The 26,502-nt window shown below is 38.9% G+C and overlaps 14 protein-coding genes across 14 annotated transcripts; 6 read left to right on the top strand and 8 right to left on the bottom strand.

Annotated features, from left to right (window-relative positions):
• Positions 1-496: 496 nt before the first annotated feature.
• Positions 497-984, bottom strand: I206_100504 (uncharacterized protein; the record flags this gene model as incomplete). The annotated part of the gene is made up of 4 exons (XM_019152600.1): positions 497-518; positions 581-679; positions 741-788; positions 875-984. The coding sequence occupies 4 exons, from the start codon at positions 982-984 to the stop codon at positions 497-499; spliced, it is 279 nt and encodes a 92-aa protein (XP_019014738.1).
• Positions 985-3,014: 2,030 nt separating this feature from the next.
• I206_100503 (uncharacterized protein) lies at positions 3,015-3,852 on the bottom strand (the record flags this gene model as incomplete). Its single annotated transcript, XM_019152601.1, has 4 exons — positions 3,015-3,350; positions 3,402-3,521; positions 3,571-3,630; positions 3,697-3,852. The coding sequence occupies 4 exons, from the start codon at positions 3,850-3,852 to the stop codon at positions 3,015-3,017; spliced, it is 672 nt and encodes a 223-aa protein (XP_019014739.1).
• Positions 3,853-4,423: 571 nt separating this feature from the next.
• On the bottom strand, positions 4,424-4,957 carry I206_100502 (uncharacterized protein; the record flags this gene model as incomplete). The annotated part of the gene is made up of 1 exon (XM_019152602.1): positions 4,424-4,957. The coding sequence occupies one exon, from the start codon at positions 4,955-4,957 to the stop codon at positions 4,424-4,426; it is 534 nt and encodes a 177-aa protein (XP_019014740.1).
• A 341-nt stretch (positions 4,958-5,298) lies between these two features.
• Positions 5,299-7,111, bottom strand: I206_100501 (uncharacterized protein; the record flags this gene model as incomplete). Its single annotated transcript, XM_019152603.1, has 6 exons — positions 5,299-5,746; positions 5,805-6,042; positions 6,108-6,420; positions 6,479-6,787; positions 6,848-6,878; positions 6,936-7,111. 6 exons carry the CDS (start codon positions 7,109-7,111, stop codon positions 5,299-5,301), a joined length of 1,515 nt encoding a protein of 504 aa, XP_019014741.1.
• A 301-nt stretch (positions 7,112-7,412) lies between these two features.
• Positions 7,413-8,215, top strand: I206_100500 (uncharacterized protein; the record flags this gene model as incomplete). The annotated part of the gene is made up of 4 exons (XM_019152604.1): positions 7,413-7,616; positions 7,724-7,844; positions 7,913-7,973; positions 8,068-8,215. 4 exons carry the CDS (start codon positions 7,413-7,415, stop codon positions 8,213-8,215), a joined length of 534 nt encoding a protein of 177 aa, XP_019014742.1.
• A 123-nt stretch (positions 8,216-8,338) lies between these two features.
• I206_100499 (uncharacterized protein) lies at positions 8,339-10,486 on the bottom strand (the record flags this gene model as incomplete). The annotated part of the gene is made up of 9 exons (XM_070202216.1): positions 8,339-9,034; positions 9,107-9,196; positions 9,249-9,318; positions 9,387-9,487; positions 9,549-9,772; positions 9,832-9,905; positions 9,965-10,122; positions 10,192-10,327; positions 10,407-10,486. The coding sequence occupies 9 exons, from the start codon at positions 10,484-10,486 to the stop codon at positions 8,339-8,341; spliced, it is 1,629 nt and encodes a 542-aa protein (XP_070058317.1).
• Positions 10,487-10,831: 345 nt separating this feature from the next.
• On the bottom strand, positions 10,832-11,632 carry I206_100498 (uncharacterized protein; the record flags this gene model as incomplete). Its single annotated transcript, XM_019152606.1, has 4 exons — positions 10,832-11,157; positions 11,224-11,324; positions 11,387-11,483; positions 11,545-11,632. 4 exons carry the CDS (start codon positions 11,630-11,632, stop codon positions 10,832-10,834), a joined length of 612 nt encoding a protein of 203 aa, XP_019014744.1.
• A 394-nt stretch (positions 11,633-12,026) lies between these two features.
• On the top strand, positions 12,027-13,613 carry I206_100497 (uncharacterized protein; the record flags this gene model as incomplete). The annotated part of the gene is made up of 5 exons (XM_019152607.1): positions 12,027-12,110; positions 12,155-12,612; positions 12,666-12,817; positions 12,874-13,440; positions 13,507-13,613. The coding sequence occupies 5 exons, from the start codon at positions 12,027-12,029 to the stop codon at positions 13,611-13,613; spliced, it is 1,368 nt and encodes a 455-aa protein (XP_019014745.1).
• Positions 13,614-13,689: 76 nt separating this feature from the next.
• Positions 13,690-15,569, bottom strand: I206_100496 (kynureninase; the record flags this gene model as incomplete). The annotated part of the gene is made up of 7 exons (XM_019152608.1): positions 13,690-14,251; positions 14,319-14,390; positions 14,446-14,630; positions 14,721-14,870; positions 14,951-15,173; positions 15,289-15,385; positions 15,443-15,569. 7 exons carry the CDS (start codon positions 15,567-15,569, stop codon positions 13,690-13,692), a joined length of 1,416 nt encoding a protein of 471 aa, XP_019014746.1.
• A 311-nt stretch (positions 15,570-15,880) lies between these two features.
• On the top strand, positions 15,881-17,229 carry I206_100495 (nicotinate-nucleotide diphosphorylase (carboxylating); the record flags this gene model as incomplete). Its single annotated transcript, XM_019152609.1, has 6 exons — positions 15,881-16,051; positions 16,153-16,208; positions 16,285-16,431; positions 16,522-16,706; positions 16,763-17,023; positions 17,141-17,229. 6 exons carry the CDS (start codon positions 15,881-15,883, stop codon positions 17,227-17,229), a joined length of 909 nt encoding a protein of 302 aa, XP_019014747.1.
• Positions 17,230-19,007: 1,778 nt separating this feature from the next.
• Positions 19,008-19,942, top strand: I206_100494 (uncharacterized protein; the record flags this gene model as incomplete). The annotated part of the gene is made up of 4 exons (XM_019152610.1): positions 19,008-19,237; positions 19,304-19,409; positions 19,469-19,601; positions 19,680-19,942. 4 exons carry the CDS (start codon positions 19,008-19,010, stop codon positions 19,940-19,942), a joined length of 732 nt encoding a protein of 243 aa, XP_019014748.1.
• Positions 19,943-20,374: 432 nt separating this feature from the next.
• I206_100493 (uncharacterized protein) lies at positions 20,375-20,790 on the top strand (the record flags this gene model as incomplete). Its single annotated transcript, XM_070202215.1, has 3 exons — positions 20,375-20,443; positions 20,521-20,716; positions 20,777-20,790. The coding sequence occupies 3 exons, from the start codon at positions 20,375-20,377 to the stop codon at positions 20,788-20,790; spliced, it is 279 nt and encodes a 92-aa protein (XP_070058316.1).
• A 1,002-nt stretch (positions 20,791-21,792) lies between these two features.
• Positions 21,793-24,116, top strand: I206_100492 (uncharacterized protein; the record flags this gene model as incomplete). Its single annotated transcript, XM_019152611.1, has 6 exons — positions 21,793-21,828; positions 21,899-22,459; positions 22,532-22,685; positions 22,788-22,980; positions 23,035-23,056; positions 23,112-24,116. The coding sequence occupies 6 exons, from the start codon at positions 21,793-21,795 to the stop codon at positions 24,114-24,116; spliced, it is 1,971 nt and encodes a 656-aa protein (XP_019014749.1).
• A 363-nt stretch (positions 24,117-24,479) lies between these two features.
• On the bottom strand, positions 24,480-26,022 carry I206_100491 (uncharacterized protein; the record flags this gene model as incomplete). Its single annotated transcript, XM_019152612.1, has 4 exons — positions 24,480-24,774; positions 24,876-25,208; positions 25,484-25,865; positions 25,926-26,022. The coding sequence occupies 4 exons, from the start codon at positions 26,020-26,022 to the stop codon at positions 24,480-24,482; spliced, it is 1,107 nt and encodes a 368-aa protein (XP_019014750.1).
• Positions 26,023-26,502: the final 480 nt, after the last annotated feature.

Genomic DNA, 26,502 nt, shown 5'->3' with positions numbered 1-26,502 from the left:
TTGAAACGATGATTTGATCTAATTTTCTCATTCGTAAATTCGTTTCAATTTTTCGTTAACTCTGGTAATTCGGATTAATCCGATTTCAAGCTAGCTGTGATAATTCCACCTCGAAAGCAGCGGTGGATGAGTTATGTCTAAGCTGCTTTGGACATGGCTCCATTTTTACAATCAAAATTTATCATAGTAAAATGGAGTAAATGTCATTTGGTAAATTAAAGATAGAAATGGAAATGAGTACCTAAGAGGTAATGATCGATTCCTCCTCCTTGAAAATGATAATAAAATGATGCTATCAGGGTTTACCGGGATTCAAGCGGCTCTCACCGCCAACTACCAAAAGGGGGCAAAACAGCTCGAAAGCTTGAACAAGCTCAGAGCTAGATCAGCATGCATGCTCATGCTATTCATACAATATACATCCATACGACTCTCAACTCCATCATACCATCTTGGAGGTTCAGATTCTGCTTGCAGAACATATCTCACTCGATATTCACTGGCTACCAGCACCAGAACTAGTAATTGGAAACTTCAGTATCACATAGGGAATTTGCACAATGGGAATTGAATCACTCACAATGCCTTGACACCTGACCCATCATTCGATACAGGATACAAATCACTTTCTACGTCTTGTCGTTTAGCTAATTCTCGCTCGTCTAATTCGGCTCGTTTTCTGACAAAGGTATATCAATGCTGGATCTCGTTTCCAATTAGGTTGACCACCCTCAACTCACTTGTAGTACTCCACAGCGTCTCGCTCGTAGAAATGTTCAATTCTACCACTATCGAATGGAATCAGTAAAATACTTAGGCGATCATGTTGTCATACGATACTGCCTAAATGTAATGACTGATGGGGGATACTTACTTGACTGAACGGACAGCAACATTGATGGGGACCTCTCCAGGCTCCAGAGCCGTGGAGGACGATACCATCAAGGCTAAAGAAAGGATAATGGTGGAGATGGAAAATCGCATATTGGAGATGCGAGATGATCAGGCAGTGTACGGCGGGATAATGGTTGAAGAAAGGAGTACAATTTTGGACGGAAGGGATGATCGGAACCTCTGAGGGCAATAGAACGAAAAAGATGGGCTCTTATATTTTCTGAAAAGTGTTTGACGCTATCAAGCAATTTTCGTTGTGACGGAGTGACGTGGCTAGCAACACAACGTTACTTTGGTCACGAGACGATGGATGCAATCATCCTTGGATACTGAGTGACCAATTTGAAACCTTGTGAAAAGTAGTGCGAGAACAACGATAATTCTCCGATTCACCACCGACAAACCTTGACGACATGTCTCATACAAACGTAATGACATCAGTTGATCTGTAATGCACACTTCGGTCAAATTCTTGACCAAACAAAAGTGATGTATACCTATGAGCTCCTTGAGCCATCAGCTCTACTCGATGACGAAAGTTGTTATGCTTCGAATTGACGGAAGTCTCAGCTCAGATTGCCCTGTGATCAGCATCGACCCAAAGAAAGTATACAATATATGAAGTGTCATACCACCCGTGAGGAGCATCATTGTAGCGACTTTGATTATCAACATCATATGACCCGTTTTGTACTTCGGTCTGATCAGAATTCTGGGCTCGTGTATCATTGCCATCGGTGGGAGCTGGAACAGTGTCGCCGTCGGTGAGACTGGTGGCGGTGCCATCTGAGCCCGTAGTTAGGGAATCCATCTTCAAATTCACTAGGAAGTACTGATCAACTGTTAGTCTGCGTGCGCTGTGGAGAATCAGGAATGATCCCCTGGTAAGTGAGTTGAGTATGGGGTTTTGTGATGTTCAAGAACGTTATTGGCGGGTTGTAACGAAAGCTGTTCTGAGTATATAGACAAGTAATGTCGGGATACTCATGAAGCAGGAGGGCTTATATATTGGTAGAAACTGTGGGTACTGCACAGATCGAGTCAGTGACAGGACAGTACGTGAGAAGCCCTTTTTCGTGAAAGGTCGACCAGAGAAAGGATGATTTTGTATTTGCCATTAAGGTCCTCTCTCTTGCGTAACACGCATGACGTTGGTCATGCACTTTTGACCTTGACAAAGGACAGATATGACCCACGGTCAATGTACAATGGTGTTTGACTGATGGCATGCTCGTTCAGAACCATACGAGACTACTCTTCTTTGCTCCTTCGAGTAAGGATGAATGATACTGTACAGGTGGTATAATCAAAGGCTGCAGGAAGTCTCCAGGTGTGACATCCACAACTCGTCTCTCATTCGAGTTAACAGAGTTCTTTCGCAAAGACGCCTTTTTATGCTTAATCGGCTCAGCCTAGAAGTGTGATATCTTCGTGATCCGTTTCTTCTGAGACGTATGAAACAAGGCTTATGCAGGAGATACAAGCTCAGCCAGTACTGTCTAGGTACTGCGAATGGTGATGAGAAACAAAGGTCATTTAGCAAAGCGAGTTTACATTAGTACAGTAGAGTCATAATCGCTCTATAGATGGCAGATGAAGTATGAAGCCAACATTGTGACTGGTTCTGATAGCTTTGGGGAGAATGGGGGTGAATTATACGTCATCGAATCTTAGTGGTCCTGTTTTGTGATCAACGATGGTGACATATAAAATGCTCGGAAGGCCTGAAACACCACTCGACAAAGGTCCACTCCCTCTATGACACCGCTTCCCATCTTGGTCGGCAAAGATTGGTGTTCGCAACATTCCTTAATGTCTGTTCCGAAGTTGTTCCAGATCCAAGCCCAATCTGCTCCTGGGGTTTCGATCCTCTAAACCAGCTTACTAGAGTCCAAAGGAAAAGATTGCAAAAAAGTTTGAACAAAATGCTGCATCGAATATTTACATAATCAGATCACCAGATGAATAGGGTGACTTGTTTTGAGCGAATGGTGTTTGTGAAATAAGAAAAGAGTATCAAGTTCGAGTTCAGAATATCAACACTGAGAGTGGCAAAAGAGTACGAATGTTTGGATGAGATTATAAGCTGTACGGGTGTCATTGCTGTTCCTCATTCGTCCCTACTTTGGCGTGTCGACGCCCGATGACTTTGTTGATTCTGCTGGATGTTCATGACCAAGAAATCCACCCCAAGCGATGTTAAGTGGAACACGGGTGGCTGGGTCGCTAGATCTATCGACATTCAAGCTTGCACATCGACTTACGAGGCTTATCGCTTGGTCTCTCATGAGCTGATTGTACTTTTCCTCAGCGTCCTGCTGCTCAGGAGACTCCCCATGCCAATAATCTTCCCAGATTTTGAACCATTCACAATCGGATCGGCCGCAGCTAGCCTGAAATTCTCTAATCACGGGGGCGCCGTGTTCAACAAGGATACATGAGAGGGGTACCGAATCCTGAAACGCGGATCAACCACATCCATTCATTATATAGTAAATTTTGCTTACCGAGTCAGTGAAGTAACGATATGAGCGGACGTGCGCATCAAAATCACGCCATCGGCCTTCTGTGGGCATTGTGATGTCTGGGACTGATTTATTTGTTGGTCTTTCTGCTCCCTCAAAAGCCTTCAACGACAGTTAGTCATTTCTAGCTGCCATGTCAAGAAAAACTTACAGGGAAGAAGTCTAACTCCTGGCCCGAGCCAGAAGTTGCTCCGCCGAGAGTGTCGCTGAGCTGTTCCAGGTAATCATATAAGTCTCAGCTTTCCACCACATCGACAGGACAGCTTAATACACATACAAGGTTGGTGGTTGAAGCGACAGGTGTCTTTGTAGACACCGCATGTTCTGGAAAAAAAGGTCGGGCAAAAGTTGGCCAATCATTCGTGACGCTTTCCCTGAGCCTATTGTCGAATTCACTGGCGTCGACCATAGCCCATCTCTCTTGTTCGCTCATGATGATCTGTCAATTGAGATCAGTGGCAGCTCTGTATATACTTTGAATGGGAAGAATAGTAATTTGAGTTATTGCGTATGCGATTATATATCGTCTTGAAAAGAAATTGGGGGATGTGATATGAATGATAGGATGCGAATGGAGTTGAACGAGGTGAACGAAAAGCATTCAAACTGACAGGGGGCTTTTCATACCCTAAAACAGATAGGAACATTGTACGTAGTCACTTACAACAAAGTCATGAAAGATTGAATATGAAAGGTTGAACATGAAAGGTTGAACATGAAAGGTTGGACTGACAAAAGAACGACTATACAATCGTCATAAGAGCCTTCTCGCTCTAACGTGCGTCATATGTGATGTCCGCCACATAGAAATGGCTTTAACAAAAGAAGAAAATGACGTTTCAGACTTGAATATCCTAATCGTATGACGATGTATACAGACGCTGACAAAGGACTTGTTCCCTTGACGCCAAAGATCCTCAACTTATGGCAACATTGCTTTGATATAATCGTAAATCAGGCGAATGGCAAAGAAATCCTGCATAATTATGTATATCTTTCTGATATCAGGCACTTGGTTGGGAACGTTGAGAGTAATTATATTTAGGTTTCTGGGAATATTCTACTCCTCGAGCAGTAAAATATTTATTGGAATATCCTTTTGGATTTATACTATCTATCTGGACCAAATTGATAGATGATTCTGAGTTTTTATTCACTAATCGGCTGATAATACTCGTAATGTATTTAGCTCCGCTTAGAGCTTTTTCTTCGTCGTTTTTCCATTTCCAAGAATAATCAAGATAATCTTGCTGTTTCTGTACCCTTGGCGCTTGAGTCATGAAACGATTATATGCTTCACAAATTCGATCTGTTGAATGGTCTAATACCTCTCGCTGAGCATTTCCAGAGTCATATTTGGAATCATGATAAATATTGAATGATAGGTCTCCTCTGGGAGTTTCCCATTGTCTAAGCTCAGGTTTGATGTACACCGTGGTCATATTTGATCGGACTTCGTTAGCGCTGGTGTTTTGGCTAGGTGAGTGAGCACCATCGGTACTGGCATTCTCATTCTCAGAAGTATTTTGAGTAGACATGTTTATATAGCTAGGCAATCTAGCGAGGGGGATGATCAATTGATACAGGTGAGATTTGCAATTTGGTGAATTTACAAGAGTGAGGTACTAAGTTCAGCGTTCAGGTCAGTTGCGAGTCTATTTTCATGGCTTAACAAATTTCTGTCAATTTTCCAAAGCGAGGAGCTGGAATGATTGGAAAGTCAATTTGTTTGAACCTCCTCAAAGACACATCATAATGGAGCGAGTACAGTATGAGGTCAATCAAAGGAAGAAATCAGAGAATGGAAACGTGGAACACGTCAGATTTCCTCTTCCTCTCAACCTGTTGCATGTTGGCGGGATTAGGAAGATCATCTACCCTATTCTGAAGGTCTACATAACTCTCTTATCCCCTCCAAGCATTCCTGCGCACCAGTCCGTATGAAAAGCCCTTGTAAACTAGCCATACTTATTGTCCTTCCCCGCGAATACTCATCCTCAATGATCTTCTGCACTTGATTACCTAGATCTTCTACTTCTTGATCCGTCAATGGTATTTCACCTTCACGTAATATTCTACCTTTCTCAACTTCTTGTCCATTCTCAATAGTGGTAGTCGAATTACCATAAAACTTGATGAATAACCTCTTGGCTTGTTCGCCCTTTGCATCATCCAGTAATTCATGTAGATCTACTCTTCCGGGTCTAATCAAAGCTGGATCTAATCGTTCATAATGATTCGTAGTCATAAAGATTATTCTTTCTTCTGATGAAGCTACTCCATCCAAAGCGTTCAGCAATCCTGAAAAAGTTACTGATGATTTGTATCTTTATCGGATGTCAGCCTAATTGACCATTATATGCCGTAGCCAAAAAGATGACTTACCCGTCTTCAGAAGTCTGCACTCTTTTACTGAAAGCTGAATCTACATCTTCTAACAATATGAAACTTCTTTCCGGTACCAAACCCAACAGATGATTCAATTTGTCGTCCGTCAATCCTCTTTCCGCTAAATTCAGTAAACATATATTGTAATGTAACGATCCTGCTAAAGCTTGTATGAATGATGTTTTCCCAGATCCAGGCGGTCCGTGTAGAAGATATCCTCTTCGATACGGTATACCTGGACACCATATTTTCGTTAGCTTGCCAATTGATTTTTCCAGCAGAATATTTTATCCAGCTCACCTCTTTCTGCATACCATTTTCCTCTTCCTAGAAAACTCCTCAAATCCGTTTCGATCTTTTCAGAAACTCCCTCGGCTAATACAACACTTCCCATCTCACGCCTACCCCGAGGTTTACCAAACGGTCTCCATTCAACTCCCCAAGCAGTATAAACTACTGTTTTTCCTTCAGTAGATGCTTCAGCGAGAGCTCTAGCTTCAGTTAAGAGAGATGAAAACAAATGTCGATATGCTGAGAGAGTCGTTAAAGTTAGAGTTTCCCATGGAGATCCAGAATGAAGATCCATAAGTTTCGCATCTCTTTCTCTTTTTACCTAATTTAAAACTTAATCAGTATATGATTTGCAATCGAAGGGGAAAAAATATACTTACTTGAAACCAAGTACCTTGATACTTGAAATAATGAGTACCAGGTCCAGGAACAAGATTAAACACAGCTTCTGAACTTCCATTTTCATGTTGTTTATAACTTGTTTCAACAGCTAATTCGTGACTTCTGAATCCCATTGGTTTTTTTCCTTTTCCAACTTGAGAAGCGGACTGAGCTGCCATCCATTCCAAGAACCAAGGATATGATCTATCTTTTGAAGGGATTTCAAGTGTTACTAACATACGACGTTGAGCAAATGTTGTTCCCAAAGTGACTGATCTTCGAAGAACCGTTAGGACTACTCCGATACCCTATATATTCTCTGATCAGCAAGAGCTCAAGCGATGAACAGTGTTAGCAATTGGACTTACCATTAGACCAGCACCAGCAGAGAAGTATGGGCTTCAGAAGGGAGGATAAGCATATAGAGCAACATTATCGTATGGATCAACGACTCACTTGTCTGACATGATCCTCGATACGAAAGATTGATCCTCGGCCGAAGGACCTGGTATTGACGTTGTCGAAACATCGTTGCCTTGACCTATATCGGGACTAGTAATAACGTTGATCGAAGGTCCAGCTTCTGAATTCTGAGAGACAGCCGTCTGTTGAGCTGGACGAGGTCTGAACATTTCAATTTTGCCGCCTGAGTATGCAAATATCATCTCAAAGAAAGTTAAAAAGTCAATTGTAGGCGATTATAGACCGTCATTTCTCGGAAAGATAAAAGTCACGTGATTGGAGTATATTACGTCGGAGCTGAACGCGGTTCTAGAAAAGTTGGAAAGTCAAGAATGCATCGATGATCTACCTATATATATCTTATTGTTCTCTGAACTTGAAGCTAGCTCCATCGACATTGAATATAACGCTTATATATATAACGCTCCAACCCAATAGAATTTGCTTTAGTCATCGTTTAATATATCCATAATGCCTTGGTTCGGATCTTCTCCATCGTCATCTTCGACCTCAACCACTTCTGTTCAATCGAATGAGGCATCATCTTCCAGACCAGTCAATGCCCCCTTAAACATTCCAGCGGGAAACAGTCCAATCACACCTGATGCAGAACCTATAAAAGCTGATGAGAATTTAACTGGAGATGCATCCGAAGATTTGAAGAAAGCATTGAGCGTAAGTGGTATTTTCATTGATCCCAAGATAATACACATATTATACTCCAACAAGCGATCGAGGTGTTTTATGATCAAGCTAATTGTATATCATTGTTCGGATATTAGCGTATACGCCCTACAGAAGATTTACAGAATATAGGAAAGATACCATGTGCGAGAAATAGTTTATTATATGGTATTGCCGGTGGAACGGGTTTAGGAGCAGTAAGGTTTTTAGGATCGAGGAGTGAGTCAAGTATTCTGTTTGTAAATTATCTTGAAATTAAGGATCATCGCTGATTCGCAAATTATTAGAACCTTGGTCAGCAGCAAATTGGGCAGTAGGAAGCTTCATCTTGATATCAGGATTCCAATGGTGAGTCATCTTTACTGCTCATTGCAGCGTTCATGACAATCGATGAGATTCTCAGACATCTATTTGTAACTAATGATCTATCTCGTTCTCTTAGGGAGATGTGCAATCGAGCGAGACGTAAGGAATTAGCACAAATGCGAGCTATAACTGAACGTTATCCTCATCGACATATATCAAAATTGAAACAACAGGGTCAAGATTGGGTACCACCACCTTCATCTTCAGAGGGAAATCCAGCATAAAGAACAAATCGTTCATGTATAGCATAGCGAAATTATACTTGTAGACATAATGACACCATTCGTACAACTCAATTTGTCTAAAAGATATTCACTGAAATATCATTTCCTTAAGAAGTGCTAATCTCATACCAATCGTCTTCTCTGACCGTATCTTCTATTCTCGTTCATCCCATCCTCTTCGCCTTCTTTTCTCTCGTTCTTATTGGGCCAATCACTTCCACCTTTACTCCCACCATTTCTACGTCCACGTTCTCGTTCGCGCCCTTTACCTCTTTGCCATTGTCCACCTCCTAGTCTTGCACCATAACCAGCGTCCCTCTCTTCCTTCTTCCCGATCAATTCAGCTTTATTAAGTAAAAATTTCCATAATCCCTCTACTAATGTTCTATCTCTACCTTCTATCCATTCCAAGCTTATTGAAGAAAAATCGTTCGATGTCAAAGGTGGTATGAACTTCATTTCCGCCTTAAATATAGCTTCTGCATTTTTCTCCTCGTTTTGCACTTCAGCTTCGATTTCTGGATCATTCGCAGGTACAGAGGGTAGTCGAGCTTGAGCTCTTCTAGCTGATCTAGACCAAGAATTCGAAAGAGGATTCAATATGATAGTGCTCGTTTCTGAATCATCAACTTTATATTCTGCAGGGTCCAGCGATGTATTCGAAGGGTCTAAAGAAATACTTTTCAACACTTCGATAACTCTTTTTTGTAGTTCGTCAATCGGTATACCAGGTTCAGGTCTGTGTGAGAAGGTATTTGGAGGAGGTAGTAAGCGAGTAAACGAGGTATTGGGAACAACGTCTTCGGGTCTTGCTATTGTCTTTAACATGAGTTCGAGGATGAGATTCAGCTCTTTGAAAAAGCATATAATGATACGTCGAAAAAACCTCACATCGGGTATACGTATTGATGAGAAAGACCATCCTAATATCCACCTGACAGTCTTTGATTGTTTGATATTCTTCAACAAGTAATTATCAACCTGTCCAATGTCTATCAATTGGCTGTCAACATATTCTCCTTCACCCACTTACCTTGTTTTTTCGCAGTAATTCAACCAAAGGTGAAAGCGAAGAGAATTTGCCAATTAGCGAAGTGTACCAGCTGATCGATCGTCATCAGCTTGACATAACGGAAACGATAATTATCTTTACCTCAAAAAGTTGACTCACCAACACCTTTCTCCACTTTTAAGACATTCTTCGATCATCTGCCCAACAAATGCGACTTCACCTCCTGGAGTTATCAATTCGTTATTGGCAGCTGTGGAAGCCTGCACCCACAATGAGTACATTATCAGGATATATCCAAATCAATTTATCGCCGTTACATACAGCATGTGCACCTCTTTCTTTACCATTTTGACCTTCTTTCATCTCTTCTTCCGATCCGAAAAAGGGAGGATTACAAATTGTTAGATTCCATTCCTCATTTCCATCTAATATCGGGAACAATATTGGTTGTTTAGAAGATGCGCGAAGAATTTCAATTGATGTAGATGGGATGGAGTTTTTGGAAAGTACCGTTAACGAATATTTATACGATATCTCGTCGATCTCTACGATAGCTTAAAATGATCAACAATGCTAAGGTCTGCATTCATATCAACTTTCTTACCTGTCGCAGTGATTTTCGCTTTCGGTCTCAATCTATGTAACAATATAGGATAAATTGCAGAAGCACCGGTCCCTCTGACAACGCAAACCGAGTATGTTAGTTAAGGCCGGATATGAAATTGAGGATAGCTTACATATCGAGAACTCTTAGTGGTTGATTGGTAGATGATGAGGCAAAATAAGGTTCAAGGTCGAGAACGTGAAAGAGGTAGTCCAATCTAAAATCTTCAGATATCAGTTTTACTAAATCTGGGGAGACGCAGGTTGTCCCAATAACTGACCGATTGGGTAGCTACCATCAGAGGCTTTATTAGCTGGCTGAATGATAAATTGAGTCCTCCTTTGACCCCGAATAGCTTACAGCAGGACATAATCTATCTTCTGTCAATTCAACATCTAAGTTCCAATCTTCTTTCAATAGGCAACTGGTAAGCGAACGAAGTGCTGGTGCATCCTGAAAGTCAATAGAGGCGTATCCTTCTTCTGATATAGTTACACTACAATATGAACATCAGTGAAGTCTTCTTTCCGTTTGTGCGGCGATGCAGGAATTCGACTCAGACAACGCTTACTCACTATTGAGCAAAATCAGGATATCGTGATGCTAATCTAGCGAAATCCGGTTTCTTGATCAAGTATGGATTATCTCGATGCATCTTATCAAATACAATGTAGATCAGATGGACGAAGAGACTGTAGTGACTGATCTATAGTATCGGCTGATCGGCAGGTAGGGCTAAATCACAAAGAATTCGATGCAAACAGTATCTTTGAGAAAGCAAAGTCATTCAGTGTATTTGAGCCAAACAAAATTGGACAACCTCCACTTTGAGTTTTCCGATGAATTCAGAACTTCAGAAATGGTAATTGTTTAAAATCCCTCTGTCGATGCAAAATATTGATATAGTATGCATGCAGATGCGCAAAATGTCATAATAATACATGATCATGGCCTCTGATACTCGTCTGAACAATCCTCATTTCAACGTACTCGAAATCACCTATTTCCTTGCGCTTTTTACGGCCTCTTCTTCTTTATGCAATTGTTCAGCTTCCCTCAACCTCTTTGCGAAATCCGAAACTTTCATCCTTTCTTCTTTTCTTAAAGGATATCCACCTCCTGTACCTGTTGAATTATCCTTAGACAGTGAAGGTGGAGCATCAACTGCTGTTGATAGGGATTCAGGTAATGAAGTAGGAATATCTGTTTGTACTTTGGGAGGAGCGGGAGAAGGATCAGTAGGAAATTCAAATGGTATTGTTGATTCTTTAGGTGGTCTAGGAACATCCCTACGTCCTGGATAATATGTATCTGCTGGTATTTCACCTGTTTCATCATTTCATGAGCTTCTTGTACTTCCAAACAAAAAATAGAAGTAAAGAATGAGCTTACCTAAAGCAATTCGATTACGTATATAATTGGCTTGTTGTTGATCATTCGTAAATGCGACTCCACCATATATCATCAAAGCTACAACTGTTGCTCCTTGTGCGCTGTAAGTCCATTAGAAATAATTGTCAATAATCGCTTCTTGATACAGTCCGGCTCAACTCACTATACACGTAATCTCAAGAACTGATTGAATTTATTCCTATTTCCCTTCCTTAAGTGATAAGTAGCTCCTAATAAAGCACCAACAGTAGCCAGGCAACCTGATTCAAAATACTTCAATCTGTCAGAGATCCAATACTAGTCGTAAAGACTCTCACTGACCTATAGGTACAAACGGTTGCTCTTTACATTTCTTGACGATGAAATCAGTAAAAGAGACTTTATTGCTCGACTGGACCGGTATAGACATGTTTGATAATTACAAGATCTTGAAAGCTGTTATCTCCAAATTCCAAAGTGGTGATTGATTTTGGTCAGTAGATCTAGTGTTGATGGTAGGTGTTGAAGTTTGTAATTCAATATGTTCACTCAGCGTGTATCAGATAAAGTCATTTATCGTCATTTCAAGATTTCGGAACAAGTGAAGGCTCAATAAATCATTTAGCCGACGATCGGATCATCAAAGCTCTCTGATATATATATATAGTCACGTGATTTCTTCAATATACTTTATACCACGTCATTCGTTTTTGATCGGATATCACCGTTCCTGTGGTTTAAAGGTTAATCTACCGTCAAAAAAGTTGAAGATATAAGAAGGTGTGCTCTCATAGATACATACGTTAATTTAAGCAGATAACAGGATGTCCGATCTTGCAAAAGTCAACAGTTTGATTTCGTGGTTGAGAGAAAAGGGTGGTCATTTTCATGAATCTGCTGAAATCAAAGTGAGCAAAGCTATAAAACTCAAACAGAAGTTAACCTGTTTTAGATAGATTCCGAAACTGGTGTATCACCATTTTCAACTGCATCCATAGGGCCAGATGAGGGATTAGTATCTTGTCCATTCGAATTGGCTATTACTGCAGATCTCGCATCTCAAGCTATATGTGAGGTGAAAGGAATCAAGTCTGAAGATTTGGTTTGGCCAGTTGGGACAAGTAAAGAAGGAGAAATATGGAATGAACGTATGAGAATATCGGCATATTTGGGATTACATTGGATATACAAAGAGAAAGATGAACAATTACCATCTGCTTTGGCTCATTCACCTTACATTGAAGCTTTACCATCAACGTCAAATTTGACTACTCCTTTGTATTTCTCTTCAGCTGAGCTTGATCTATTAAAGGGAAGTACAATGTACCAAGCTGTAAATGCAAGGAAACAAGAATGGAAAGCGGAGTCTGATGCTATACGGAGTGTATTGAAAGAGGATGGACTGACTTGGTGAGTTGTATTTCGATTGGTGTTTCAATGACCCGACTGAAAATATCGTGTAGGGACCGATATCTAGCTAGTGCTACATACTTGTCTTCTCGATCATTTCCTTCAAAACTATTACGTAGACCTGAAGAAGGGTCGGTCACTCACGAAGCTAAGAAAGATGAAGAATCTCAACCTGTTCTATTACCCGGATTAGACCTATTCAATCGTAAGCTCTCTTTGTAGCTACAGTGCTGTAGAATATTCGTCTTAATCTTCGAATAGATTCTCGTGGTCAACCTATACTATGGCTTTCATCAAATAAAACTCATCGTACAGGCAAAGATACCTCTTCCATATCTCTCGTATCGACTGAAATTACTGAAAAAGGTGTTCAGCTATACAATAATTACGGACCTAAATCAAATGAAGAATTATTATTAGGATATGGATTTGTAATTCCAAATAATCCAGATGACGTTGTCATGTTGAAACTTGGTACTTCAGGATTACCTTTACCAATAATTGAAAAATTGAAAAATAAAAAATTTGATGCTAATAAATTATTTGAATTAAGAAGAAATGGAGAAATTGATAAATCTTTATCAGAAATAATGAGAATTATGTTAAATGAACATGATTGTAATGATCATGATGAAATAGATGAAGATGATGAACATGCTTTACATCAACATGAAGAAGATGAATTACAGCTTGAAATGGACGTTTTAGGTATGTTAGGTGGAATGTTAGATGATAAGTTGGAGAAATTACAAACTACCCACAAAGTAGAGGAGAAGGAAGGAGAAGTAAGGAGTGAGATCAGGAAAATGTGTGATATATATAAGCAAGGTGAGCGAATAAGCCTAGATAGTATGAAATTCGGAATATTGATATTAATATCTTTTATCATGATAGGTCAAATCGATATACTAAATGCTGCTATGGATAAAATATCGGAACGAATAGAACGTATAGAAGGTTTATTAGATGAAGGGATGGGTGGATGTCCATGTGGATGTTAATTGATCTAATATCATGCATATTGATTATTTAATCTACTGAAAAGCTTGCGTCCTTGATTTAAAATATAAGCTATATCTAATCTTTAGAAATCATATCTAAATCAATTTCATTTTCGAATTCTTTTCCATCTTCTTCAGCTTTAAAAGCATCTTCTAAAATTTTAAAAGCTTTACCAATTTCTTCAAATTTATTATATAAAACAACAGGACTTAATCTAATTACATTTGGATAACGTTCATCACCAATTAAACCATTTTTAATTAATCTTGAAAATATTTTAGGCATAATTTCTTTATTATTTTCAGGTAAAATTGAAATTGATAATTGTGTACCTCTAAATGGAAATTCAGGTGTTAAGATTTTAAATCCTAATTCATTTTGATTTTTTGTGTTCAAGAAAGGTTTATAATATTTACTTGATTTTAATAATTTTTCTAATAAACCTGTTAAATCTTTTTGTTTTTTTAACATTTTATTAAATCCTATTTTATTAATTAATTCTAAAGTTGATAATAAAGGTATTGAAGAAAATACTGGTGTACATGAATGTTGATATCCTTTTGCACCTTTTGTAGGATTAAATTCAGGTAACATTTGAAATCTAGTTGCTGAATCATTACCCCACCATCCTGCTAGGCTATATAAAATAAATTTAATTTACCATTCCTCTACTAAGATGTTTTATAACAAATGGTAAAACTTACCGTCGACCACCATTATCCAATCCATCTTTTACATAAAATCCACCAATACCAGCAGGTCCAGAATTCAAATACCTATAAACACATGAATTATCAATGTTGATTCTAATTTCACTCATAGTCGACTCACTTGTATGTACACCAAACGGCAAAATCAACATCCCATTCATTCAATTTACATTCAACATTACCAATTCCATGAGCCATATCTAATCCCAGAAGAGCTCCTATTGAATGTACTTTAGGTGATATAGTAGCTATATCAAACAATTGTCCAGTATAATATTGTACGAGGGGTAACCAGACTATAGCGATCTACAATACCAATGCGTTATATTAGCAAGATAAGATAAAAAAGTTTCTCTTCGCAGATTCAAATCGAGTTCAAAGTAATTCAAAGCTCACCTCATCTTGATTTTCTTCTATTACTTTCAATATATCTTCCGTTCGAAGTGTATCTTCCCCTTCTCTAGGTTCTAATCCAATGATGGCTTCATCAATCTGTTGAGGGGAAAGTACAGCTTCATGTAATTTCGGATGTGAATGCACAGCATACTATCACGTCCATATCCGATATCAGCTTATCTTTTCTTGATAAATGTTATTTGCAATTGTAGTACTGTAAGTTAATTTACCCAATCACTTGGAAAACTACCTTTTTCAATGACTATCTTCCACCTTTTAATGGTTGGTCGATAAAAACTCGTAAATAGATTATGCATATTGCTTGTTAATGTCGAACTATGTGCAACTTCACTTTCTTTCGCTCCGACTAATTTGGCTAGATGAGGTGTAAGTGGTTGATCAACATGTTTCCATGGTCTTTTATGAGGATGTGAGAAATGGCCTGTTACAGAGCTGTAGGAAGTAAGAATGGATCAGTCTCTTGATAGGACAATTTGACAACTAAGAGGAGGAGAGCGATAAAGACACGAAGCAATAAGAGGGGTCGAATTAGATATCAAATACATACGAAGTTGACCATACATCTAATTCTTCAATCATATGTTTTCTAGCTTTTTTACTAAGCAATCCTAAAGAATTCCCGCAAAAGTAAATAGCTCCGCCATCTGTTTATCCTGTCAATCAGCATAAGGCTCAAATCAAGTAGCACTAGAAAGACTCACCACCTTCTCCCCCGCAGGCTTTTATATTAGGTATTTCAAATTCATCTCTTGTCCAATTCAGCGGATCATCTTGATCTAATTTAATCAAATCATCGATCGTCGGTATTTTGTCGGTAGAGTTGGCCATTGTGTATCACTGGTTTTTGAGTGGATACTTCGGTCCTTCCTATGCTGGAGTTTCAATACGTTCTACGGAACAACTTGTCCATTTGATATCATGATCATGCTGAATATATGAACTCGGACTTCTAATCGACTTATCAACAATCGATTCGATGGATGTTACGTAAATGAGTTTTCCCCTTTAATCGGCTATAACACCCCGGTCTGACATAGACCATCTATTCTCAATCTTCTTGAATACTTACTATACAACGGTACGTTTATAAGTCCGGTCAATACAATTTGACAAGAAGACTCGAAATAGATCGAAGAAAAATGTCAGAAGAAAGTGATTTACTACCTGGACAAAACTTAGCTCATCTTTTGCCTCCTTCATGGAAGACAGAAGTTAGTCGATGGTATGCTGAAGATACACCTTCATTTGATTGGGCTGGATTTGTCGTTGGCGAAGAAGTTCAAGAAGCCATTCTATGGGGGAAAAGCGGAGTGAGTATTAGCCAAATTTTCAAAACTTCGTTTCCTCATTCTTTATGAGGATCAATATCCACTTAAAGGTAGCTCATATTGATCTGCATTTCTAAATACAGGGAGTTTTAGCAGGTGTACCTTTCTTCGATGAGATATTCAAACAAGCAGAATGCGAGTAAGTCGGTTTAACAATTCACGAAAGCTCTACACTCTTAAAACAAGTGATAATTAATATTGTACGTGGTACTCAGAGTCGAATGGCTATTACCTGAAGGATCAGTTATACCTCCAAATTCAAAGACTAAAGTAGCTATTGTTCGTGGAAAAGCAAGACACCTTTTACTAGCTGAAAGGGTAGGTTTGAATACCCTCGCTAGGTGTAGTGGTATCGCTAGTGTGTGAGTATTCAACTACATACCGATTCAATAAAGAGTTGTGCAATTTTGATTAATATGAGTTTTTTATCTTGTGTTTGGAATTGGCTATAGATCAAGACGATTCCGGGATTTAGCAAGATCAGAAGGTTGGAAAGGTGTAGTAGCTGGAACAAGAAAAACAACACCAGGATTTAGATTAGTTGAGAAATACGGTATGATGGTTGGTGGAGTTGATCCTCATAGACATGATTTATCAAGTATGGTAATGCTTAAAGATAATCATATTTGGGCAACTGGTGAGTTATTTATTGCTATTTTTTGGTTTACATACTGATTAATGACATGCCCTTAGGCTCAATAACTTCGGCTGTTAAGTCAGTTAAAAGAGTTGCAGGATTTTCTTTATTAGTTAATGTAGAATGTCAAAATTATGAAGAAGCAAATGAAGCTATAAAAGCAGGTGCAAATATTGTAATGTTAGATAATTTAATTGGAGAAGAATTACATGGAGCTGCAAAAAAATTAAAAAATGAATGGAAAGGTAAAAGGGAATTTTTAATTGAAACTTCTGGTGGAATTGTTGAAGGTGGTTTAAAAGCTAGATTGGGTCCTGGTAAGTCAACGTATCTTTGTGATATGATGTCAACGAGAGGAAGTAGATTGGCTAGGGGGTTTCGATTTTTACGATATTTTGAAAGCATGCTGATTAATACCTTATATCTGATTTTAGATATCGATATTTTATCTACTTCTGCTGTACATCAATCTTGTCCTCACGTGGATTTCTCTCTTAAAATTCAACCTAGATCAAAAGTTTAAATACAACAGCATATAGAAAGTTAATTATGCAATATACAGTTCATGCTAAGAGTACATAATCTGTTGGTATACATATCCATGAACCCATCCAATCTCCTCTTGTTTCCCCTATTACAGGTTGTTTTCCCCGTTTACAATTTCACATTCAATCTTAATCTTAATCTCTCGAAAGAATAATGTCGGCACCTTTTCCATACTGACGATTCACAATCATGATAACGGACCGTAGTCTTTCTTATCCTAATTCACTATAGATACAGCATAATGCGAATTGGTATGATACAAATGATGTCAGATTGTATAAAGAATCAGCTTAGATTGTTGGAAGCAGAACCAAATCAGCTGGATACCGAAAATACAAAGATATTGGCAGATCGGTAGATTTGCTGGATTTGAGTAGACAACACCTATCATAAGCTTTTTCTTGATGACGTCGGAGTCAAGGGTCCAACAGGTGGTGGTTTAGGATGAGAAGTATCTCCTGGTCTTCCGAGATTTACCATAAAAGTAGATGAATAGATTGGTGACATCCTGTGTCGTCTCAATAACTGTAAAATATCATGATCAGCCTCATGTTCTCTTTCCTTGAAATTGGAAAGTAAACTTACAGATACAAATGAAAGGTAGATGGGCTATGATCGCTGATCAAAAAGGTACAAGTGGCGAAGTAACGTTGTGAGTGAATTATCAAGTTGTTGATAGAAGTAAAATGCTACGAAAGCATGCGATATATTTTTGAAGAGTTGAATGGGTTTTGTATGAGTAGTGTCGTGGTATGGTATTATTGTGGTTTATGGGATTTGTGGAAGATAAGATATTGAGATTATCAAGACTCTTTATATACTATTAGAAGACAACAATTTTAGCGAGAAATGATCATGGAATTCAATATCAATGTGTAAGTCAGAGAATGTAAAAAGGACGTGCGAAAGGAATCTTGATTTTCTACGGCATTCCGGGAGAAGTATACATATTTGTGTTTAAAGGGTTGATGATTTTAGTTTAAGCATCACAAGTTCTTTTTAGTGTATAGTAAGTACAAATCAATTAGTTAATTATGTTGATTAGTATTTGATCCGATTGACCTGTTCGTATTACTATTGTTCATATGACTAAAGCTTTACCCTTCGATCTATGCTATGTCACCTCAGAGGTCAATGCGATCAGATGACGTATCGCAAGCAATTCAACAGAAGAATATCATCAGAAGATTCTGTAAATTAAGCGAGAGAAGGTGAACGAAAAAAAAGCTTCTAACTTCTCGATAAGGAGACTCTCTGTTTTAAGAAGTGCACTGTCCCCACACAGCCTCGAGCATCATCATAGCTACTTCTCAATTGTAGGTGACTTGCTGTCTTCATCTCTTGCGATAAATTTAAGTTCCGTCCGGAACACCCAAAGGACCCCTTGTGTGGATCTATGACAGGGTCATCGCCTAGTTTGTTGTGATACACTTTCGGATTTGGTTCTATCCCATGTCATTTTGATAATGCACAGCTAGGGCAGGGGTCCAATTCGTCATACTTGGTTTCAAAGGACCTCTTTCGATAATCATACATGAAACTAGACAACGAAACGAAATCACTTCCTCGTTATCTGAAGTGGGGCAGGAATGGACGGAATCAAATTTCAATAAAAAGTTGAAAATCAAACCTCCACTTGAATTTCCACTTCCTTTCGTCAGAAGAGTTACTGTTGAAATTACTTTAGGTAGATTAAAACAAGAACAATTTGTGTAGTCCCCCCAAAAGTACTATCAAATAACGAGAGTGTGCAAGATGTCTCGTCTTGATTCTTTGACGCCTTCAAGGTCACGTTCTAGAGCATCACCTTCTCCTTCACCTGCACCAAGTTCTCCTTTAAGAGGCTCAAACGAAACAACTCATCATAGAATGTTAAAATTGGTTTTAGGAGAAGTGCGAAAGATAATTAGAACTTGGGATGAAATAATAATAATCGATGGATTCAAAGCTGCTAAAGGTTTTATAGATGAAGGTACAGAGATGGAGTAGATTTCATATCCCCTTTGAATAATCTGTAATATCAATATCTAATTTATTTTTTTTAATTTTAGTAATATTTTGGCAATTGATGAGAAACCTGAACGACCTGAAATATCAAATCATTTGAATACATTATTTAATCATCGTCAGACTCTTGAAAGTACTTTGAAGAAGCTAGTGAGTTGTTTTCTCTACTTCTTAACTAAATGACTTGAACTAATATTGTTTTCATAAAGGATAACAATCTCTACAAATTATCTGCTTTGGCTGAACAAGCTGAAAAGATCTTTTTCGGAGCATACTCTCGTGAAGGAACTGAATTCGTTTTCGTCGAACCATTGTGGTCAACTTGGACAATGGAAAGATTCGGTAGGTTCATTATAAAGATATTCCTTCGGCATTGCTCTATTGGTAAGGACGTGCTTGCTAATACAGTTCTTGGGATAGTAAATTCGCTGTCACCTTTGATATCATTTCATACAGCTCATTTAGCGTCTTTGACAACATTATCGAAGATCATACTGGATACAACGACAACGTTTGACGATGCAAAAGTTGCGCTTGAATCTTGGCGAGATATAGCGACTGGCGGAGAAAGATGGGAAGGAGTTCGAGAATGGGAAGAATTAGTTGAATTGGAATTACAATCTGAATTAGACGACGAGGAGGACGATTTACCCATCAAGACAAAGAAGAAGAATAAGAAATAATCATTACCATGAGATCTCAAGGACTGGTCTGTGTATGTGTGTGCGTTGTGTGTATCAAGTGGAGCTTTTGACCGATCAATAAAGTATTGTACCCTTTCAAGATACAATCCACATTGGATCTTACAATGACGAAAATACAGATCAACAAGAAGGCTGTGAGAAGCAAAACACGATAAAGCGCATCATTCGACATCAGTCTTTCGATGTACAGCCAAACGTCGTTCGCCATAAATAGATCAAAGAGTTAAACAATCGAAAAATGTACATCAATTCACCAAACTTATTTACGACGACCCTCATAACGAATATAATGATCTGGCAGCACTGAATTATCACTACGAGACCACTTAGCCTTAAAGACTACATAAGTCTGTCAAAAGTCAACACCTACACCTGATCTCTTACCGTTACACCAATACGAAGACTACTGCTATGGGCTGTACATCTTCCAAGCACTGTTGTGATCCTGAATGTGAATTACCAGGACATGCTATACCATATGTAAGTGGCGTGCTGAGCACCCTTCTCGAGATCTGAGAGCCAATTCCTGGCTGATCACGAATACTGTGCATTTGTAGTCCAACCAGAGATCACATCGGAGGAACTTTCGCCTATATACTCATTCGCACATTGGCAAACGGCGTCATTATTCTTTCTCGGTCAAACCCCATAAATCTTCGAACTTCATTACAAATAGCAAGACACCAATGATACAACGTGATTCGGTGGCTAGTATGAGGGACATCATCGATTCTATGGGAGGATGGCATGAGGGTGAGTAGGCTGTGCTTCATTTGAACGAAGGTTCCCGTCAGCTTATCAACACATTTGCAGGTGAAAGACGATGAAGCTTTATCAGATTATGAAACATTGTGTTTCAGTCCCCCTCATGCCACAATTATCATGCATCATGTCATCTCACGTACCTTGAACGCACATGATTAGGCTGAGATATTGTGATATATTGTACTTATACCACATTTCTCCTATACGCTCTAAGAAAGCCTTATCATTCCCCCAGCTTTACCGCCTTTTGCGCGATCTCTCTTGTGCATTATCCCAGGTGAAGCTTTCACACATTTGTTACCGATTATGCTTGAGGTAAAGCTTCCTGTAGCAAGTTTTTGCAGAATGAGATTGACTGAATTAGACACCGGTCAATCGGGTTATCTGAAGGGGGATTTACCCGAACGCTGCAAATCATGAATGTCGCGAGAACGAACCGTGTGTAAATTACTTGTGTCAAGAATGTATTTGTGACTTTACCCTATTCTCAACATTTCTTCTAAATTCAAAGAACCATTAGACACATCTCATCATACTCATAGGCATACGTGTCTTGTCCCCTTCTAGATTTTGTGTATAATTCTCATTGGTCTGCGAAACGGTCAACCGGCTTCATCAATCAGAAATGACATATACCCTCAACTAGATGCGATATACCCTTGATGCGCTTCATTAATTAATCCATCTGCGTTTATTAGTAATTGAGCCATCATTATAGCTACTACTCGGACGGAACTTATCTTATTGGGTGTTTTTTTGGTTTCTTATCAAGTGATTGTTGGACATCGCTATGGGCGCATCAGATGAGTAAGTGTTATTTAAACGAATTAAACAATTAAATACCCCAAAGGACCCCCCTTCCTCCCCCCCTTGAAGTATGACACCCGTTTTACTTTGGTTGAGTGACTCAAATACATTGTACGAGCGTTATCTCCCCATCAAAGTTTTCAATCCGATATTTTTATCTATTCATCTTTTGATAATGTTGTAATCTTAAAACACTATGATTATCTCGAGCTGACCATGTTTAATCCCCCTTTTCTTTCATTCAACTACCTCCAATCATGACACCCAGATCTTTCTTACCTCAAATAGTAGGAGTGAGTTCTACTTCCTTGACCTCCGTGTCATACGTCCATTTGACCTGACGCTGACCGTCCTCATACTCAGCTCTTTTACGCCCATTTCGATCCAACTCTCGGTCCAGTAGTCCAACATCAAGTACCCGAAAATCTCATTACCTCACGAGCAATAATTGAATCAGACACAAGATCACGCTCTCGATCAAAATCACGTAGTAGATCAAGAGCTCGTTCTCGTGCACCTGCATCAGCGTCAGCTCTTACAAATTCCTCAACAAACGCTCCGGCTAGGGGAAGACAATTATCTCCTCCAATACAGAGCTTTTCTGCAAATTCAAGATCTTCATCAACTTCTTCTACTGGTAAATCTGGATTAGCTTTATTGAACTTTGGTTTAATTTCAGAATATGTTATACCTAAAAAATCTTTACATGGAAGATTAGTAACTCTCTTGACAACTGGTTTAGATGAAGATGAAAGAAAAGAATATAGAGTTATGGGTTTTCCAAATGTTATGACTGGTGAAGGAGGAAGGTATAAACGAAATGAATATATGTGGAATTTATGTTTCGTTTTTCACGCATCAAGTTCATTAGAAGCTTTTGAACCTGTCGTCAGGAAATGTGCTAGGATATTAAGGAGCGCTGAGGTGAGCTTCGATTGTCCTTAACCTCCTCCTAGAGGCAGTCGTTGTAATAGAGCTGACGATAGTTTCCGCCAGCGAGATTCATCTTACTTGTCAGTATCAAAACCTGAACATACCCCTCTTACTGCTGTATTGGAACAATTATTCGAGGACTTGAACTCGTACTCGGAGACTTCGATTCCCCTGGATGGATTCAACTCGTTAGAGCTGAAGCTATTCCCTTTCTACCGTGAGTGCAATTTGGACAGATTGCATCATTTCGACCGACCTCATCGGATTCACTTCTAATCCGCAAGCTCGGTACTTGGACTGATGAAGATATACTGCATAGCCAACCCACCAGACTGCGAGGACTGGCATGTCCCTATAGCTCTGGTTGATCTGAATGCTCTGAAGGATGATAATTGGGATATCACCGCTGCTCGAGTTTCGCAACACATCAATGGGATACACCACGTAAAGAAAATTGCTGAATTGGCAGATGCTGATGAAGCGTTAACCAGAGAAACGCTAAAACATATGCTGTAAGTCGGCATTCTACTCTTTCCACTACGGACTGCAAGCTGATATTCAAGCAGCTACTATCAGGTTGTCATGATGGTGAGCTAAAACGACTGAGAAAACGGAAGGCGAACAGCTCACAGAAAACATGTAGATTGACATCTTCCAGTACTCCAACATGTACACCCTAAAGCCTGCTATATCCCGTCTAGCGTCCGACGAAACCATCATTGAGGAATGTCCACCGTATGTCACGAAACCCGGGTTTCCCCACCCTGAATGGCCTGTGTTCCTTCGACTATACAGCAGACTTACACCGGGAATAACGATACATGACTGGATAGAAGCCAACGAAGTGCTATCTCTGGGTATAGATCCCCGCCGATTTGTGTCTTTCGGCATCATAAAGGGATTCTTGAGGAGGGTACATAGATGGCCCAAATTGATCGAACGGACTTCCTCGCCCCTGATTCCTTTGCCAGTGGATACAAGGCGGAGAGTGGGTTTCGATGAATCAACAAGGATCGGCTCAACGACAACCTTGAATACACGGGATAATCGATCTCATGGTGGTGATTCAGGCTTGTCTCGGCCTGGGGAAAGTACCTTCACTTTGAGATCAGTAGGATCCAACGCAAGTTTAGGTGTATCGCCGACATCCAGACATATGAACACTCCTCCATCGGCATTAGACAAATCCCCTCGTCGACGGAATTTACCCATCTCACTCTCGCAATCTCATGAAAGACCTTCTTCCTCCTCAACAGCAACCACACCGGGTCAATTCGCACGATCTCAAGCTTCCTTGACTGAATCTCATCCTTCCCTATCATCCCGCAGAGCGGTAGGAGCAACCTCAATATCAAATTACTCAGGAACGGGCACTAGCGGACACTACGAACGACCTGATAGAGGTGCAGGAGGAGGGAATAGTGGTATTCGATTTGGGTTGAATGCTAGACAACGAGAAGAGGCTGCTGCGCTGAGGAAGGCGGAAGAGATGGAAGAAGAATTGATTGGGTATCTTGATGGAACGCATCACTCAGATGAAATACAAGTCAGATTTGGGATGAGTTGGAGTAAGCTGCAGGGGATTTTAGGTTTGGATGAAATGAAGGAAGGCATGGGAAAGAAAGGGATAAGTCTGGTTTACAGGTAGAGCTGCGTTCATTCGTCGAGAAGAGGCTTGAATGGCCAATATCGAAGAGGTAGAATAGTATTGCAGGGGTTGACTGAGCTGCACAGTACGGGAAAGTTCCACTCTGCTGCAATAGTACAATATAATACCGTGCGTTCATTGCTATATGAAAGCTAAATTTGTATAATTGCGAGATAAATCGCATCGATGGGAGCCAAGTCGTGATGCACCATTTTGTATGCATATATGAACACGTACGCCTTGGATCGTTTCGCCTAATCGATTCCACTACGACAACGACAAAGAGTTTATCCTTGCAATGCGTTATTAAAATGAGTGAAGCATTATGAATCCTCTCGCTGTACATCAAGTCGAGCTATAGTCTTATCTTTTAACATATTGATCAATTTCTCTCCATCCTAATCTATTTTCAGCTTTCCATTCATCCAACAATTCTTCATACACTAACCACCACCAAGAATGCACAGCATCATAATTAGTTATACTTTCTTGTTTTGGTGTATTTTTAATTGCATTTATCAAACTTTCAGGTAAATTTCTTTTCTCATTTGTATGATTTGAATAATTGGAAGGTGTAGTTGGAGTTGGAGGTAATTCCATTCGTTTTGATTTGTAAGGTGGTAAATTAACTGGTCGATGATCCCAAGGTTTATCTAAACTATGTAAGATAAAATAAAGTAAATCATTAGCTGAATAAGAATATAATAAAGTATGATTTAAAATAGTAAAAATGATTAATGAGAATTTATTAAGACTTACATATAATGTATTAATCTAACTTCTTGATCTTTCCACATATTTTTATGTACAGAACGTTGAGTTTTTAAAGCATTACACCACCAAGGTAAAACTTTCCATTTACCTTTAAAAACTTCTGTAATTACATCTTGATCTGCAAATTTACTATTTGCAATTGTAGGTGAATTATTTAAATGATAAATTAATTTTTCATATAAATTTTTAGAAGGTTTAAATATAACTAATCCAGAATTTAATAAATGTGATGTTCTTGGTGAATCAATTTTAGGTATAGTAGGTTCAGATAATTTAGTATATGAATTTTGTTTTGATAATTGACAATTTTCTGGAATCCTATTTAATTTGATTATATTAGCACATTTCGATTCCAAACCAAAAGTAAAGTTGATAGAAGAGAAAGGTTCGAAAATGATCGGTGTGCAGGGAATAGGACAATCAAAATACACAAAAAATGATCCGAAGAGGGGGTCCTTTGTATTCACTTTCCAGGTGAGTCACCATATTTCGCTTTGACCCTTCCATCTCCAATATACTCCGTACATGAGGGAAATAATGATAGATAGCGCAAAAAAAAACGATAGATGAATATGAATGAAAGATTCACTTACCAATCATCAGGATAATGTGAAAGTTTAAATGGATTACAAATGCAAGCAGGTGAAGCACCAATCCAATCTTCTCCAGGTAATTCTAATTCAAATAATTCATCCATATTTCTTAAAAAAATCATATCAGAATCAATTAAAATAATACGTTCAAATTGATTTAAATTAAATACACCAATTTTTGACCAAGCATCATTAAATCTTGAAAAAGAAGGATCAAATCCTGTATGTTGTGAAGAAGAAGGTGATAAATGTGGAACTTGAATTATTTCTATACCTGAATATTCTATTATTTTTCTAGATTCTAAAGAAAGTGAAGGTGTTGTCATTACTACTAATGGATAAGAAGAAACTGATATTAATGTTCTATGTAAAGTTAGTACACCTAAATGAACCAATTATTTTTCAGCTAATTTTGTCGTAGTAAGGTTAGTCTTACACTTACCGGCAATGTATTGAGGATTCGTGATTAGTGTAACCCATGCCTTTCTACCTCCAGGGCTTCCACCACTGGACACTTTCGAATTCACCTCGATAGCCATTTTAATTGTTCGTATTAGTTTGAATGGGGGTTTTTGCTTGTTGGTTGCTGTGAAGGAGATGAACGATGATATATACAGGAGAGATTCGAGCTATAAGCGGAATTGAAAGGACTATATACACATATCGTTCTATAACGGAGTTGTGCAACCAATGAGAGCCGAAATGTAGTCGAGAATGTATTGGAAAGACAAGCACATGCTACAAGCCAAGAAAAACGTTGAATAAGAAAAGTCAGACATTCAGATTACGGGATCTACCTTACCGATGTTCCGGATACTCACCCTAGATCGCGTTATCCTGAAAGTGACTTATCATATTAAGAGTTTTGGTGCTTTTTGTATTGTGCACGATATACATACCCATCGAATCAGATTATCTGTCTTTTGGCGGTAGAGTAGCATGAACCACCGTACAGCTATAGAGCTTCAATAAACCGCTAATGAAGTCCCCTGACATCACAAAACACGAGAGGGGTGTGT

This window comes from Kwoniella pini, chromosome 1 (genome assembly GCF_000512605.2).
Source record: "Kwoniella pini CBS 10737 chromosome 1, complete sequence".
In the NCBI taxonomy this organism is placed as follows: Eukaryota; Fungi; Basidiomycota; class Tremellomycetes; order Tremellales; family Cryptococcaceae; genus Kwoniella; species Kwoniella pini.
This window is presented reverse-complemented; position numbering and strand designations above follow the sequence as displayed.